The 19232-nt window shown below is 40.8% G+C and overlaps 1 protein-coding gene across 1 annotated transcript in view; it reads right to left on the bottom strand.

Moving 5' to 3' along the window:
- The window catches only part of LOC127418079 (short transient receptor potential channel 7-like), a 77707-nt gene that overhangs the window by 26539 nt on the left and 31936 nt on the right, over nt 1-19232 (bottom strand). Inside the window, exons 5-6 of the mRNA XM_051658460.1 lie at nt 8898-9114; nt 8538-8771 (exon numbers count right to left, since the gene is read on the bottom strand). Coding sequence (XP_051514420.1) covers nt 8538-8771; nt 8898-9114 — 451 coding nt within the window. The remainder of the gene's footprint in view (nt 1-8537; nt 8772-8897; nt 9115-19232) is intronic.

Genomic DNA, 19232 nt, shown 5'->3' with positions numbered 1-19232 from the left:
CAATTAAATTATGACCACTTTTATATGTCATGATATTTACATGGTACCCAAAGAACTACAGACAATATCATGGTATTAACATAATAGCAGTGTCCAAAAAACATGGTAATACAATCATGATAATGTCCTAAATAGAGGTCTGCACAGGCCTTAAAATGAAAACCAATTCCGACCCGTACCTGAGACTGTGTGACCATACCCTACTTGGCCCTCATCACACCATAGCAGAATGGAAAAAACATTACAGTTAATCAAGCACCGAAACTTTGCTTGGTGCAGAACAGTCTGGAATCATGTGTAACAATGTAACAGTCACATAAAGACCTCTTTACAGCCTGAACTTCTTCAGAATGTCACATCTTTGTGACACCTATACTGTAAGGGAGTATGGATTAAGGAGGAAATGTCTGGCTTGAGTCCAACAAGGGTGTCTGTAAGAACACCGAGTCCAGTAGTGCAATTCCATTTGACCACTTTATTAGTCCATTAAAGCAGGCTGAACAAAGCAGATGAGGAGAGAGTACATAATGTGTGGTTTCAAGACAAGAACAGAAATACAAACATTTCAATCAAGATAAATCTTATTTCAATTACACAACCAAAAGATACACACACACACACACAATAAATAAATAAATAAATAAATAAATAAATAAATAAATGAAAGGAAATAATAATCTTTAATACAGCCACCCCCAAATTTATATCCAAAATTTGCAAAGTTTAAATTGTCCATATCCATAAAAATGGCTTAAAGGGGATCAGCATAAACAGGAATAGAGACAAGACGTGCTACAGGTCTGATGTACCTTTTGTACTTCACTTGAACCTCAGCAATCCTTACTCGACCATCCTTACTAGGATGAATTGCAGTCACCTTACCTATAGGCCAGGTAGAACGAGGAAGCTGGGGATCAAGAATCATGACAACAGTGTCAAGGGAGAGGTTAGGGTTTTCAGTGCACAGTTTTTGTCTAGACTGCAACAGAGGGAGATAATGCTTAATGAAATGGGCCCAAAAGTGGTCAGCAAGAATCTGGCTGTATCTACACTGCCTATGACTGAGAAGTTCTGTATCAGAGAAAAGCAACAGAGGTAGCGAGGCATCATGCCTGCCCATCAGCAAAAGATTTGGGGTAACTGAATCAGGGTCTGCCACATCTGAGGAAACATATCCTAAAGGTCTTGAATTAAGGCTTCCTTCAGTCTCAATTAAGACTGTCTGCAATACTTCCTCAGAGACAGATTGAGTTCCCAAAGTTTTCTCTAAAGCTACCTTATTGGTCGGACCTCCCATTCCCATGATCCTCCAAAATGGGGTGCAGAAGGTAGAATGAACTTGAAGGAGATTTGTTGGTTTGCCAACATTGTTTGCAAATCAGGTATTAAGGTCTGATAGGCTTGACATATTTCCTTAGCACCACCTTTGAAATTTGTTCCCTGATCAGATAGCAGTTCAAAAGGAGTACCTCTGCAGGAAGTAAAACGTCTAAGAGACATTAAGAATGAATCAGAGCTGAGGGTATGGAGCAAATCCAGATGCACGCTCTTTGTGATTAAACATTTGAAAAGAATCCCCCATCTCTTCTCCACTCGTCTACCAATCTTAACATTGAAGGGTCCAAAACAATCCATACCTGTGGAAAAGAAAGGTGGTTTACCTATACGCAAGCATGCAGGGGGAAGATCAGCCATTTGAGGGATAATAGGATTTGCCCGAGATTGCTGGCACTTAACACATGCATGTTGGTGTTTTTGTACTGCCTCTCATCCTCTCAAAATCCAGTACTTCCACCTAAGTTCAGCAAAAAGCCTCTCTCTTCCAGGATGTTGAGGTTTCTCATCATAATGCTTTATGAGAAGTTTAGTGGTAGCATGAGCTGGGTCAAAGACAATAGGATGAATGGTATCCAAAGGAATCTCATTACTTTGCAGAAGCCTTCCTCCAACACGAATAAGCCCAGTTTCTGGCTCTAACTCTGGGGACAATGAATGCAAATGGCTTGATAACAAGAGGGGTCTTTTGATCTCTACGCATGCAATATCATCCCTGAATGACTCACTCTGTGCTTGTTTCAAGACAGTTATTTCAGCCTCATGGTAGGTCTCAGCAGAGGGAGTTCCATTCTTATCAGCCGCCCCGTGAATGGATGCTGCAGTAGTCATCAACAGGTCTTGAAAGGTGGAAAACTTACTAGATTCAGGAATAGGTAATGGGTCAACAAGGGTGACACTACAAAAGTGAGGTTTCCGTAACTCTCCATGATCATCTAGAGGTTCTGTTGATGGCTTAGTGGGCCATAAATCAGGTGATTTCAGCAGAAAGAGGGGCCCTTGGCTCCATCGGTGTGGCCTAATAAGCTCTGACAATATTTTACCCCTGGTGATGTCATCGGCTGGATTATTTACAGACTCAACATAACACCACTCTTTTCCTTGTGTACGTTTTTGAATCTCAGCCACTCTTGTCCCAACAAACACTTTGAAGTGACAGGAATCAGAAGTTAACCAGTGGAGAACAGTGCTTGAGTCAGTCCATAAGATACTGCGTTGCACAGGAAAGGTAAGTTCTACCTGAAGAACATCAGACAGTTGGGTACCCACTAATGCTGCACATTGTTCAAGTCGAGGACTTGACATTTGCTTCTTTGGGGCCACACGAGATCTAGCCAAAAGAAAGGAAACATGAGTTTGGCCAGTACTATCTTCTGTACGCAGGTAGGCTACTGCACCATAAGACTGTTCTGATGAGTCACAGAAGATGTGGATCTCTCTAACAGCAGCAGTCTCACTGCTGTGAGGGGTATAGTATCAGGGAAGCATGACATTAGGCAACATCTGAAGCTCTGCTTCCCATGATCGGCAGGCCATTAAGAGCTCATGAGGTAAATTAGTATCATCCCAATCACGTGTTCTGTCCGACAGATGTCGAACAATAACCTTCGCTTTAGTAGTGAAAGGAAGGATGTAGCCTAGAGGATCATACTGACTTGCAAGTATCCTATATATGTGACACATGGTAGGTGCAGTTGACTCAATAGCTCTGTATTTGTAACCCAGGACATCTGAAAGGCAGTTCCATTGAAGACCCAAGGTGGACACTGAAGGATCTGCAGAAGGATTGTGAGCAAACCAGAGTTCCATTTGTTCTGATCTGGCTTCTGAGGGCGAGTGTTGGATAACATCAGGATCATTACCAGCCCACTGACGAATTTCAAAACCTCCCAAAGCCAGTACTGTGTGGAGGTTATCAGTGAGACTCTTAGCCAATTCAGCTGTTGGAAGGCTTTGTAAGCAATGTCTACATAGAAACAATTATTCACTGAATGAGCTATATCCTCTCCCGCCTGTGCATCCTTGACCAGCCTTGTGTCAAAAGGTAAAACTTGCCAATCGTACACTGAAGGAGGAGCTTCACAGTTCAAATCATGCCACAGAAAGCGAAGGAGAGGCTTATCTTGAGGTAACAGGCAAATCTGATGGAACATATTACATTTACATTACATTTATTCATTTGGCAGACACTTTTATCCAAAGCGACTTACAAAAGAGGAAAACATAAGTGAAAAAAGTGCTGTATTACAAAGTATCACTAGCATCATAATAGTATTCAAAACAGAATAAAGTGCAACAGAATTAATTAATTTATTTATTTTTTAAATTTTTTTAATGACTGGTTAAGTGCTCATGGAAAAGATGTGTTTTTAGTCGTTTTTTGAAGACAGAGAGTGAGTCAGCTTCATGGATGGAGTTGGGAAGGTCATCCACCAACGTAGTACGATGAAGCTGAAAGTCCGGGAAAGTGTTTTGGTGCCTCTTTGTGTTGGTACAAGGCAACGTTCCTTAGCCGAACGCAGGCTTCTAGTGGGCGCGTAGCTCTGCATAAATGATTTTAGGTATGCTGAAGCAGACCCAGTGACTGTTCTGTATGCCAGCATCAGAGCCTTGAATTTGATACGTGCATCAACAGCCAGCCAGTGGAGAGAGACAAGGAGTGGTGTAACATGTGCTCTCTTTGGTTCATTAAAGACATATCATGAATATCACCACTAATGGCAATATTATGCTCCCTGAAGTGGAGGAGGACCCCAAGGAGAGAAGGGCCTAATGCAGGCCAAGGGAGTAGTTGAGAGTTGAGGCTTTGTCCTTGGTAGGTAAAGGAACAATCAAAGACAATACAATCTTTCCCATTATGAGTTACCAAATGATGAGGGATATACCAGATTTCTGCAGCACTGGAGTCATCGGAGGAGGATAGTTGTTTAATATATCCAGCTTTCAACAATTTCAGGATCTCATCTTTGTATGTCTGAGCCCGCTGTGATTCTTTCAGGAGGTACATCTCACAGCTACGAAGCCTAGACATTAAGACATATTAGTTCCTAAAGTTTTCTCTAAAGCTACCTTAATGGATCAGACCTCCCATTCCCATGATCCTCCAAAATGAGGTTCAGAAGGTGGAATGAACTTGAAGGTAGCTTTAGAGAAAACTTTGGGAACTCGATCTGTCTCTGGGGAAGTATTGCAGACAGTCTTAATTGAGATTGAAGGAGTCCTTAATTTAAGACCTTTAGGATATGTTTCCTCAGATGTGGCAGACCCTGATCCAGTTACCCCAAATCTTTTGTTGATGGGCAGGCATGATGCCTCTCTACCTCTGGTGCTTTTCTCTGATACAGAACTTCTCAGTCATAGGCAGTGTTAATACAGCCAGATTCTTGCTGACCACTTTTGGGCCCATGTCATTAAGCATTATCTCCCTCTGTTGCAGTCGAGACAAAAATTGTGCACTGAAAACCCTAACCTCTCCCTTGACTCTGTTGTCATGATTCTTGATCCCTTGTTTCCTCATTCTACCTGGCCTATAGGTAAGGTGACTGCAATTCATCTTAGTAAGGATGGTTGAGTAAGGATTGCTGAGGTTCAAGTGAAGGACAAAAGGTACATCAGACCTGTAGCACATCTTGTCCCTATTCCTGTTTATGCTGATCCCCTATAAGCCATTTTTTTGGGATATGGACAATTTAAACTTTGCTAATTTTTGATATAAATTTGGGGGCGGCTGTAATAAAGATGATTATTTCCTTTTATTTTTGTCATTGCTTACAATTCTTTTCCTGGTTTACTTTACCAATATGCTCTAATGTAATTTGCTTATTAGTTCTAGTTTCTTTCCAATTAGCTGCTTATTGATTTGTATACGCCCTCTGTTGATTAACCAATTACTGCAGTATTGTGCTAATGGGTCCTGATTTATAAATGCCTGTATTGATGCACAGTAGACTGAGAGACTCTGGAGCTGTCTGATGTTTGTAGTGTGTTCATGAGAAATATAAGTTTTTTTTTCCTTTGTTTCTTTGTTTTTGTGTTTCTTTTAGTTTATCAACAGAGGGCATATACAAATCAATAAGCAGCTAATTGGAAAGAAACTAGAACTAATGAGCAAATGAAATTAGAGAATATTAGTAAGGCAAACCAGGAAAAAAATTGTAAGCAATGACAAAAATAAAAGGAAATAATAATCTTTAATACATACACTAAAAACATGCTTGATGCAGCACAATGAATGAAACAGAACACAGGTGTCTCGACGTACTTTTGTTTTTAAAAACTTGAAGTTCTTTTTACTTTGTAAAAATGTGCCAATCCAGCGTGAGACACTAAAGAAACCGCAAGACGCGGTGCAAAAGTCGAAGACATCCATTCAGCATTTGCTTACATAGAAAAACAATGGAAAAACAGAGCAGACACAACTGTGAGTGAGAGCGCGTGTATGAGGCAAGTTAGGTAGGGCTGTTTAATTTTTCATTAATTACAAGCCCAAAGACATCCAACAAATTGACCAGAACCCAGCCTAAACAGTATCTTGGTACATCTTCCAAGGAACATATTAATACCATGGTACCCCCCCCCCCCCCAAGACAAAAAAGCTAAAAAATAAAGACAACATGGTAAAACCATAGTACAGTATCTCCAAAATTGTAATACCATGGTACCATTATAAAAAAATACTAATATATTTGTGTCCCAAAAATACTGTAAAACCATAGTAAACTATCTTTGAAAAGAACATGGTAATACCATAGTACAGTATATGCAAAAGATATGGATACCATGTCCAAAACATGATACTATCTTGGTTCCACCACAATAAACAGTAATACAATGGTACCTTTCCACAGAATAAAAATGGTGAAAACATCCTGGCAGTGTCCCCCAAAACATGGTAATACCATAGTAAACTATCTGCATAAAGCATGGTAACACAATCACATTACTGTCCCAAAAACATGGTAATACCACAGTACAATATCTGCATAATGCATGGTAACACCATCATATTACTGTCCCAAAAACATGGTAATACAACTGTACAATATCTGCATAAAGCATGGTAACACCATCATATTACTGTCCCAAAAACATGGTAAAACCATAGTACAATATCTGTAAAAATCATGGTAACACCATCACATTACTGTCCCAAAAAATGGTAATACCATAGTGCAATATCTGCAAAAAGCATGGTAACACCATCACATTATTATCCCATAACCATGGTAATACCATAGTACAATATCTGTACAAATCATGGTAACACCATCATATTACTGTCCCAAAAACATGGTAATACCATTGTGCAATATCTGCATAAAGCATGGTAACACTATCACATTATTGTCCCAAAAACATGGTAAAACCATAGTACAATATCTGTAAAAATCATGGTAACACCATCACATTACTGTCCCAAAAAATGGTAATACCATAGTGCAATATCTGCAAAAAGCATGGTAACACCATCACATTATTATCCCATAACCATGGTAATACCATAGTACAATATCTGTACAAATCATGGTAACACCATCATATTACTGTCCCAAAAACATGGTAATTCCATTGTGCAATATCTGCATTAAAGCATGGTAACACCATCATATTACCATCTCAAAAACATGGTAATACAATAGTGCATATCTGCATAAAGCATGGTAACACCATCATATTACCATCCCAAAAACATGGTAATAACATGTTAAATATCTTTTTAAAAAATGGTAATAACACCATGGCACCACTCGAGTAATAACATGGAACAACCTCTAAAAAAAAAAAAGAAAAAAAAAAAAAGAAATACCACCATAATATCCAACAATCCATTGCAATACCACAGTACCATGTTTATCAAACCACGGGATCATAAAAAAGAAAAGTAAATACCATTATATCATGTTGTAAAAACACCGGTAGTACCATAATATGATTTCCAAATGTAAGTGTAGAGACACGAATTTCATTTACTTTGTTTTAATATGAAGAAAACATCAAGACAGGACGATCAACATCCCATAATTTGATGAGAATTCTGAATTTTTTTCCAATTTGAAGGAATAGTAAACGTGTGTTTGGGGTTTGAAGGACTCAAAGAGAATCAGATGGAGAAACTTAAAAGGTGGTGAAATCTAATGAAGATTTTCACTGAACACAATGAACATCAAACACACACTCGTGTGTAATTCGATGTTTTCACAGGCTGTGATATCAGTTTCAAACCAGCAGATAGCAGCATTGATAAGAGAAGATATCAGCTCTATGCATCACATTGTGTATTTTCAGAATGGCATACTACCATTCTCATACTATTTCCGTAGTATGCAGTATGAACAGTATTCTGTATGCATACTGTAGAATACCTGGATAACCTGCTACATTTGCCCAAATGTGACCTTCCATTTCTAATTTACCATAAATGAACCAGATGTAACATATTTAATTATGTTTACCATTATTTGAGCAGACTACCAAGAGCTTAAAGCACACAATTGGATTATAATGCAAAATACCCATTTTATTTCTGAGAAGATAACTGCTCTAGCTGATTTAATATGAGGCCATGTGACAACTCTCATCAGAAAGTGTTGGAATGAGGAACAATGAGGTCAAACCGATCGGGCAAATCACAGATTTCAGCTCAGCTAATGATGGTTTCTGAACCGTGGCGTCCTAATAACTGATTCTACCTAAACTACCAGAATTTACAATATAAAATCAGTTTCTACAGACACACAGACTGTCAGCATTTTAAGCAATGTTTCCACCATGTTTGCTGCAGTCATTGTTGTTATTACAATAAAAGTGTGGTAATTTAGTATTCACCACCAATGGCATAAAAAAAGAAATTAAACAACTTAACAACAAAACTATGAAGTTTTTTGCACTGTATAAAAGAGATCTCATATTAACTTATTTGATTTTTTTTTTTTTTGTAATCATTTTCAATGATGAGTCTCATTCTTACTGTATTACAGGAAAAAATACTGTAATACATCAATGTCTTCAATTAAATTCAATATATAAATAAAGTTCAATTCAGTAAAACAAATAGGCGTCATTTTGTTTATGCAAAATCACGTTTCTTTCTTTTAAAATAACCTGGACATGTTTGTGAGATTCACTCAACAACAATTGTAGTAACTATGTTTTTTGATGCAAAATCTGGTTAATGTGGTAAATTCTTTAGTGTGTTTACGCACCATATGTGAAGTAGGCGATGTCCGCAGGAAGGGATGCGTTGCTGATGTCGCGATTGGGGACGTGCAGATCGACATAGAGTTGAGCTTTTGATGCTTTGAGGAACGCCATGAGACGAGCCGTGAATGAGGCCACAAAGATTGACAGCATCCCGAAATCTAGAACATTCCACAGGTGCATGACATACTCACGTGGACCGTCAGACCAGATCTCCTTACACTCCGACCAAATCATTCCTGAAACACACACACACACACACACACACACACACACACCTCTCTAATCAGTGCAGAAAGACAGCACAGCAGGAAACAGAACACAAAAAACACCCCAACAGTTACCCAGCATGCACCAGTCCTTACCTAGCACCCATTTCATAATGAGCAGCTCCGTCCAGGAGAACTGTGTGGTCTTGACACGGAACACTTGTCGAGGGTGGTCTGTTATCGTCTCATTCGGGAGGTTCTTCACCCCCTCGAAGCGATCCGATGCGTTCACAATCAGCAGACCCAGAAAGATGGTGAAAGAGACGGCGTGAGCTACAAACTTCATGAAGGGACTCCGTAATATCTGACCGAGCTGAAAGAGAGATTTAATCCTGAGAGGTAATTACAGGAGAATGTTGCCCAAGATTTTTCATCCTCGCATGTCTTAAAAAGTTTCATTTCAGCAGCATGAAAAAGCTCCAAAGTTTGACAAAAACACACATGTGACATTTCTATAATCTTTTACTCACCCTCATATAATTCCAAATCTATATGACTTTTAGGAATGAATGAAAATTGTACAGAGCGCTGCTCTTTTTCTTTCAATGAAAGTGAATGGGGACAGACACTGTGGAGCTCTAAAAAGGACAAAAGCTCCACAAATGTAGTTCATACGACTCATGCGCTACATTCCAAGTCTTCTAAAGCAATACGAGAGCATTTTGTGAGGAACAGACCGGATTATAAATTGTTATTTACTAAAAATCTTCCACCGTAGTTCTCAGAACCAATGTTGTTTGACATCATGATGTAAAACCTGGCATAGCGTACCAAGTTTGAATATGCGCAAGCGCAAATGAGATTTGAGAGCTGCGGCGGGTAACGACTAAACCCGGCGTGGCATAATTACAATGTTTGTTTAAAGCAATTCAATAACATTTCATTTTTGTTCAGTATGGGTGCAAACTGCACACACACACACACTCTGAACTGTAACAAAACAGCTTGTTAAAGCCAGACAAAAGACTAGAAGACACAATTGCTTTTACTTTTTTCCCCCAGTTAGTCAAAACAAAAACAAAAACAAAAATATTTTGGCTCTGACTGAGACGTGGATCTACAGAGACAGCACTGCAACTCCCTCAGCTCTCTCAACTGACTTCACTTCTACCCACACCCCTCGTCTGACTGGGCGGGGTGAGGAAACCGGTTTACTAATTTCAAACTCATGGAAATTCACTCCGCTCTTCTCTCTCTGCAATAACATAACTTTTGAATATCATGCCATTACTGCCACTAATCCTAGTAAAATCCACTTTTTGATAATCTATCACCCCTCAGGTCAACTAGGCAACTTTGTTGAAGAGCTAGATGTACTGCTGTCCTCACTCCCTGAGGACGGCACTCCACTGGTGGTCTTTGGGGACTTTAACATCCACCTGGAAAAACCTCAAGTGGCTGACTTTCTAGCTTTTCTGACCTCATTTGACCTTACAAGACCGCAAACCCCTACAACTCACAGAGCAGGGCAACAGCTAGATCTCATCTTTACACGTAACTGTATATCCAATAATCCCCTTGTTACTCCTCTACATATCTCTGACCATTTCTTCATCCAGTTTCTGTTACTTTCCCTTCTTCTTTACCTCTTAAAAAATCAGACCTTCCCTGTCTGAATATGCTACATTGCTCCTGGTCCAAGCTCTGGTCATTTCAAGACTGGACTACTGCAATGCTCTGTTGGCCTGCCTTCCAGCTAACACAATTTAGCCACTGCAGATGATCCACAATGCAGCAGTGTGTCTGGTCTTCAATCAACCAAAAGGGCTCATGTCACCCCACTCTTGATTTCACTCCACTGGCTACCAGTAGCTACCCGCATCAAATTATTTAGCTTTGGCTATGGCTTTCAGGACAGCCAATGGAACTGCACTTCAATTAACTTCTTCAGGTCTATGCTCCAATTCGCTCTCTGCAGTCTATGAACAAGCGATGCCTGGTGGTCTCATCACAAAGAGGCTCAAAGTCTATTTCACGATCGTTCACTTTCTCTGCTCCTCTGTGGTGTAATGAACTTCCAACCTCCATACAAGCTGCTGTTACCTTCTCAACATTCAAGAACCAGCTGAAAACATATCTGTTTTGCGAGCACTTAACCAACCCACACTAATTGCACTTACTACTGCACTTAACCTGCACTTAATGCACAAAAAAAAAAATCCTTGTCTGTCTCTTTCTTCTGTGCTAGCATCTTTACTACTCCAGCCACTGTAAGAACTTGGCAGTCCTATACTGCAGATTTTGTTAAACTTTTATCACAAATTGCTTGCTATGTGTCTGTAATGGAAAATTTTTAAGACTTTGTATTCTATTGTTTCTCTACTGGGTACTTTGTGTTCTCTCTGTCTGTTCTCTCCCCTGCATACCATATAATGTGTGGACGCTCTGTACTCTGCTTGGTGATAAAGTGTGTGTGTCCTTAGTTGACCCAACTCCTTATCCTGCCCAGCAAAAGCTTCACTAGAGTAAGACACGAGATGTTCATGTGCCCGAGGCAAGGACGATGCATGGATACTGAGGGCATCACTGAAACCACACCCAACAGAGTATAAGGCAGAGGAGGCAAAGTGCTCTTTGCTCGGCACCTGTGGAAACCTTTGATTTCTATATGGTGACTGAGACTACTTGCAAGTATTATTAAAGATCCAGACAGACATTTTCTGCCTCTGAGTCTCTTTTTTAGGAAATTTCCACAACAATCTTGGCATAGTCGGGTAGGATCGTCAGCTGATTCGGCAACACACTCAGCGCCGAAGGATGGAAACTGTGCACAGTCGGGGTTAGAGTCACTGTAGCCCGAACCTCCCCTACAAAAGAGGGTGAGATGTGGGAACATGAGGTCTGAAGGCGGAGTTGGATCAACGCACAATCCACAGAGTAGAAGGATAAAGAACCAGCAAACAGACTCAAGCGTCAATTCTCTTTCTGGTAAGAAATTCCATTGTGATTCTCAATATATGATAATTTTTGTAATTGTTATTTAGTTGAGGAAAGACCAGGGCTGGAATAAGGGTGTGACGAGGAGGAGGGTGGGGCCAGGCTGTGAGTCTGCATGGCCGGCCCTCGATTGGGCTAATCAGCCGAGGAGAGGGATAAGGATGAGCTGGATGTGGCAGTTCGGGAGAGAGAGAGCCACACGCAGCTACTGTGTGTGTGTTTATGTTTTGTGTCTTTTTGTTTCATTAAATATCACTTTGACTGTTCAGCCAGTTCCCGCCTCCTCCTTGCCCATTTGAACCATATTACATTGGTTCCGAAGCCCGGGAAGGAGGAGGGATGCGCTGTCGTGGAGTCCCCCCCCATCCACCCAAAGGAGCAGCCGCGGCCATCCGCCGGGGGACGGAGGAGTTGCTGCCGGCCGCCTGAAGGGCTGGAGCCGCTGCCAGGGGTGTAGAGGCTCGCTACCACCCGCCAGAACACAGAGGGGCATTCCATCCACCAGGGGTCAGAGGACTCGCGCCGGTCCGCCTGGGGAGGAGTGGCTGTCATCCGCCAGAGTGTGGAGGAGTGGTCGAGGACCAGGCGACGGTGTGTTGGGAAACCGGCAAGCAATTTTTTCTCTCTCTCTCCTCTTTCTCTCTCACTGTCACTCCGCCTTGCCCTTTCCCTCTCCTCTTTTCCCTCCCAGGTTTCGAAAGGTGGGGAAAGCCTGTCAGCAGGCGTGGCCAGAAGGGCAATGCCCCCCCTTCGTGTGTGTGTGTGTGTGTGTGGGGGGGGGGTGTACGTCATGCCCGACCTGAGGCAAAGGAGGGAGGAGTGTAATGAGGAGGAGGGCGGGACCGGGCCGTGAGTCTGCACGGCTGGCCCCCAATCGGGCTAATCACCCAAGGAGAGGGATAAGGCTGGCCGAATGCAGCAGATTGGGAGAGAGAGAGAGAGCCACACACAGCTGCTGTGTGTGTGTTTGTGTTTTGTGTCTTTTTGTTTCATTAAATATTACTTTGACTCTTCAGCCGGATCCCGCCTCCTCCTTGCCCATTTGAACCATGTTACAAAGGGATTCTAAATAATTGATACAATTATTTTAACTGACGAGTTACTAGGGCAGGTCTGGGACTGCTGGAGAATCGCCTAAAATGGGTTCGAACAATAGTAAAAAAGAAAATGAAGGGGTAATAGATAGGGTTGCAAAATTCTGGGAATTTTCAAAGTTGGAAACTTTCCATGGGAATTAACGGGAATATATGGGAATTAACGGGATTTAATGGGAATAAACTGGAAATTTGTTAAATTGCAAGTTAGCCTATAACAGGGAACTTAAATGTAGTTGAAAAAAAAAAAAACATCTTGCAGCATAATCTTGGTTAAAACAACCAGATTGAATGCAAATTCAGTTGAAATTCTACCCTGCGCATTCCTCAATCACAAGCACACAGCACACTACTTACTGCAGGCTAATTACTACAGCAGGACTATTGAAGCCACACTACTGCATTGAGCCCAAGGACTACATCCAGTCAAGTAAGTTTTGATGACATTACTAGGGTAAATATATTTGAGCTATGGTATTAAAGTTTAACTAGCCAATACTAAATCAAAATGTGTTTATACAGTAGCTAGCTAGCCAGTAAATCAGATATGCTAAATGTAAGCTAGCTAACACCATTTCATTGACAATACAAGAGGCTAGCTATCATGGTGGTACCAAGCTCAACTGTGATGCTGTTTCTTTTGCCTTCTGCTAGCCAGTTTTCTGTCATCATACAAGAACGTAGGTTATAGTTTGATTTAGCATGCTAATTGAGGAGTGTTCATCTATTCATCTAGCCTATTTCTATTCATTTGTCCAGCATCAATTGTAAAATATTTTTATCATTCCAGAATATTCCAATTATTTAGCTAACTATTTATATATCTGTGCATGGCATTTCATTAGTGTTTTTTACAAGCTTTTTTCTAATCTTATTTTACAGAACAATGCCACGTGCGCCATCTGATGTGTGGATACATTTCACCTCAGCCAATGTAGAAGGAAAAGCTGTGTACATTTGCAAATACTGTGCAAAGGCCTATGTTAAGAATGCCACAAAGATGCAGCAGCATATAGCCAAGTGCCCAAAGTTTTTTCCAATATTTCCAAAATTCCCCAGCTTAACTTCCCATGGAAAGTTTCTGGAAAGTTTCCGGAAATTTTCCGGCCCTTTGCAACCCTAGTAATAGACGAACCAGATCTGGGATCTCCAAATAGCAAATACATGATAAATAATTATGGAAAAGGCTGCTGTGATCAACTGTGAGTCTGGGTAGTTGAATGCAGATTTCCAAAAACAGGAAGTTTCAGCACACAACAATTGAAACAATTAAGAGAAAGGTTAGAGGAGAAGGAAAAGAAGAGTAGGGAAGAACATGAAGGAATATCAAAAAGGAGGAAGAAAAAGCATGCAGTATTTCAGGCAGACTGGAAAGCATATGCACACTGGCTCACAGTAGCAAACATATAAACATACAGATAAAACTAACAACTTGTCTCAGTGTCTGAAGTACTCAGATGATCCTGACCTGAACTCAGCTCCCACTGGGTGACGCAGAGATCGGCAGAACGAGCGATTAGATGAAACAGCACAAGACGGGGTAACCCTGGGGCCGACAACGAAGCCCCAATCAGCTAGCGTCTCACCATCAGCGCCACCACCGGCACCATCGTATACAGTAAGCGTGAAGGAAGGCACTGGATTACCATATACAGAGAAACCGCAGCTGACTTCACCATCGCATAATCACCTTGAAGCTTCTCCGACACATCTGTCATTTACATGCTGCAGATCCAAGTGGCTAAAGGGGAGGGTGGAACTCAGTATGAGTACCATGCATGGACTTTTGCAGACATAAAAGAAGTGGCACAAACCCTCCCAGATGTGGAGGAAGTCGGGGTGAGGAGTATGGCAGACAACTGCAGCAGCTGATTACATAGTTCAGACCAACAACAGGAGAAATACGATGACTGCTTGGAACTTAGATGAATTTGAAATGTGGACAAGTGTCAGTAGATTTCACTATGGAAGATTTGTAATATGATGATGACAGAAGGGACACTGATTACATGACTCATGTGCGCAGGCTCGTTGACCAAATAAGGACTAAGTTTCAGGAAAATTTAAGGAAAATTTCAGCCTGCAAGCAGGGCCCAAATTAATGTGTTTATGACTATCTGGCATGACTTACGGAAATGCATACTGTCCACAGTGGTATAGACAGGCCGGCAAACATGAACAATATGTCTCCGTGGGAGGCACATTTGCAGTATCGGTTTGTGGAAGGACTAAGTCCAGATATCAGGGCTGATGTTAGAGACCACTGTCTGGATTGCGACACAGGACAACTGGCTAATGTTGAGAAGTATGCTGTGCATGCTGAAGAGAAGTCAATAAAAAAGGAAAAGACTATGGCGGCTAGGCTGCAGATGGCTCAACTGAATGCCCTCGAGGCTCAGGTGCAAAAAGAAACATGAGGAAGAGGGCGAGGTAGATGGCGAGGCCGGGGACACGGCCGAGAGCGCAGTGACGGCTATTTCGTATGCGGCCGATGGACCACTGGGCTAGAGACTGTCCAAAAAACAAACCCAAGAAAGGATTATCAAAGGACGAAGATACTGAAGCTGACTGACTCCTGGGGGGGCTGGGGACGGATCAGGTGAATTCTGAGGAAACCCAGCAAGAGACTTCGACACGCGAGCAAACTCTTACACTCGCATGCATGACACGCTATACACCATGTTTTCTGATGGGGCCTATAGGGCGATGGCAAAACTCACACTGACAGTAAGAAACACACCAATCACATTTTTGGTAGACTCTAGTGCCACAGAGTCAGTCATAATGACAAAGGAATTAAACCCAAAGCCAATATTAAGTGGCAGATTTGTAAAAACAATTGGGGTTACGGGGAATGTTGCAAAAAATACTATACAACACCTTTGTCTGTGACTGACAATTTAAAGGGCAATATCAAACATTCCTTCTTGATGTCTGATTGCTGTCCAATAAAATTGTTGGCCTGTGATTTAATGTGCACTTTGGGCATCAGTTTAGTAGCAGGCACCTCAGGGGTTGTGGCCAGGGAGGAAACTGTTGACCCACCAGAAAACATGATGGCAAAATGCAACATAAACACACTGTTATATGCTTATGAATGGCAACTACATTATGATAATAAGAGCACAGTCAGAGGTGAGCTTGTAAAACTGGCACATATGCACATGAAACAAGAAGGAACTGACTTTATGGAGATTGATTAATTGCATTGTACAGCATTTGTATCAGAAGGGCCAGATGAGCAGCATGAGAAATGTTGGTTTGAAAAGCGAGCGAGGTCTTATTGGTTGAAAGCAGATTGGTTGTTTTGGACTAAGGATAAGTGTGCTGTTGGAGTCTGTCTGCCCAGCCTTGCAGAAAAGCAGTATAGGGTACCCAATGCCAGACCACATATATCATTGACCAAAGGGGAAATGCTCGAATGGGAAAATATAGGCCCATGGGTTAAACAATGTACATTTGTGGATGACTGGACTAAAGTGGGCGACTCAAATGTGTGGCGTAGTGTACAGATGGATAGTATCAAAACAGACTGTCAGCATAACATAGAAACCTCGAGGGGCATTCAGAGAGTTCAGGAGACATGTGACAAACTCTCTCCGGCATTCATCACGCTGGGGGAACTGCCTCCTGAGCTAGCTGAAGTACCACGTGATTTGTGGGCCAAAAGCAAATATGATGTGGGACTACTGAAAAATGTTGAACCGATTGTGATCACTCCTAAATCATCATATAGGCCGTGCAAAGAACAATACCCCCTCAAATTGGAAGCAAAGGAGGGGATACGTTCCGTTTTTGAATAATTATTAAAGTCTGGCATAATTGTGCCATGTCCAATATCTCCAGTATGAACTCCATTTTTTCCTGTCAAAAAGATTTGTGATGCTGGCCAGCCAACAGAATGGAGATTTGTACAAGATTTGAAAGCAGTTAATGCAGTTAACATTTTTGGGTCATGTGATCACAGCTGAGGGCAAATCCCTCTCACCCAAGCGCAGTGAAGCAATACATTGAAGCAATACATTGAAGCAATACAACCACTGACAGTGAAACAAGTGATGAGCTTTAGAGATGACATCATACTGTAGACAGGGGATTCCAAATTATGCAGAGAAAGAGGCCCCATTGTCTAGTATCATACATGGTAAGGGCCTGGCTGCAAATGAGAAGGTTAGCTGGACAGAGGAAGCAGAGGAAGCCTTCATTCAGTTAAAATGAGCTCTGCAATCAACTCCCACATAGGGCCTACCAGACATGAAAAAACATTCACTCAGACAGTGGATGAAAAAGAGGGCTACATGACTTCAGTGCTATTGCAAGAGCATGGGGTAAAATGAGACCTGTGGCATATTTCTCATCAAAATTAGACTCGGTTGCAGCGGGCCTACCAAAATTTCTGCATGCATTAGCAGCAGCAGAAAAAGCAGTACTGGCTTCGAGGGACTTAGTTGGATACCAAGATTTGACTCTGTTAGTACCACATTCTGTGTCTATGATACTATTAGAGCAAAAAACAGCTCATCTGTCTGCAGCTAGGTGGATAAGGTATAATGCAGTTTTGTTATATATGACAAATAACAAGGTTAAACGATGTACTGTCTTAAACAGCTACCCCAGAGTGTCTCATTTGTAAGTCGCTTTAGATAAAAATGTCTGCTAAATGACTAAATGTAAATGTACTTTTGGTACAAATTTAACATGCATTTGACCTGTAATATTTTTTCTAGATTCCCATGATTATATCCCCCAAAAATATCAACTTTCATAAATTTGAGACCTTTTTCTAAGCATAGTAAAAATGCAACACTAGGCATTAGTGGTTAAACTTTTCCCAATCCTAGTCAGTAAATCATAGATAAACCTTTTCAATGCTTTTCTGTCATAAAATAAAATATTTGTTTTATAATATCTGTGGTATATTAAAGGTGCACTAAGTAAGATTTTAGCTCGCTCTTACTCGTCCCACTGGTCCCAGTAGTACTTGTGGTTTTGGACTCTGGAAGTTTTGTCCTGGAAACTGGAAGTTTGTTTACTAAGTGCTGCCGCTTTACACCGTAGTTTATCTTCTGTTTTGTTACTTTTAGTCACTGTTTTTCTCTGTCTCGTACTACATACATTCCTATTATTTACATTCTTGGATTCAGTCCAAACGAATTTTCGTGCATTGTTGTGCTCTGGACTCTGACTGGGCAGCCGCGACTCGTGAGCTCTCTGCCCTGCTGAACTCCGCCTTCTGCTCATGCTTGGCATTTGATGTCACGCATTTATCTGTGATCCATGAGAGCTACAGGACGTACTGTAGTGGTTTGTTTCACCACTCCAGCAGGGACCTCTAGTTTGAACATTTTATCTTTCCACTTGCACTCATTCTGTTCGGACTGTCTGGTGGATCCTCTTTATCAATACCATGCCATCACTCTAGACTACACTGTTGACTTGGGCTCTGTTGTTGTTTGTAGCAAGTATATTGTGTTTGTTGTTTTATTGCTTGGTTTGCTTGTTCTGTTTACATGTCCTTTGATTATTGGCTGAAAGCGCTATATAAATTAAACATGTTACTATTATCATCTTCATTAGTGGTAGTAACTTAGTCATTTGCATGACACAGGTTGTCATGTGCTGTCAACATGGCAGCGCCCATGAGGGGTCAACCAGCTCCATGTAAAATGAAACAGCTGTTATTGGGCTTCTGATGTGGCTGGAGTCTTCATCTCATGTGAATGAACATCATTTTCAACATATTAAAAAAATGCCATTCATGTTTTATGTGTAAAACATTTTTAATTAGCAAAACTTAGTGCACCTTTAAATATATTACATTACATAGAGATGTGTGTTTTTTATTATTTTTATTAGATCAGCAAATATATCATGTGGTCGTTGGGAGAAAACAATCTCATTTTGTTTTTACTAATAATACAGTACAATTTGTTTAAATTAATGACACTTTATCAATGGAGGAGGTAGGCCTGTTAATCTATGAAAATATTATGCTAAATAATTGTATTATTTTATATTCATAATTATTGCTAAAGACAAAAATATACATGGTGGGACAATTTGCACTATACAGGAAAACTGACGAAAAAAAACTGATAAAAAATATTTGTGTAATACATTGTGTTGAACAGATGAATGCACAACTTTAATAAGATTTAAAATCTTTTCCAAGCATTCTTTGTATTTATGGAGAAGAGGGAGGTTTGGTTCATATTAAAAAAAGAACAATAATACCGTTGTTATGTTAATTATATAGACGCGTGCAATTCAGAGCAATGAGGCAGAAATCTGAACTAGACATTCGTAATTTAAAGTGCGCTTTTGTTTCCTTTTTTATTCCATAAATGATGCATCGAAAAAAAAATAATAATAATTTTTTACACACATAAACACTATTGTT

The sequence above is a fragment of the Myxocyprinus asiaticus genome, chromosome 27 (genome assembly GCF_019703515.2).
Source record: "Myxocyprinus asiaticus isolate MX2 ecotype Aquarium Trade chromosome 27, UBuf_Myxa_2, whole genome shotgun sequence".
Lineage (NCBI taxonomy): Eukaryota > Metazoa > Chordata > Actinopteri > Cypriniformes > Catostomidae > Myxocyprinus > Myxocyprinus asiaticus.
The sequence above is the reverse complement of the archived record's forward strand: the minus strand, read 5'-3'. Positions and strand labels throughout refer to the sequence as shown.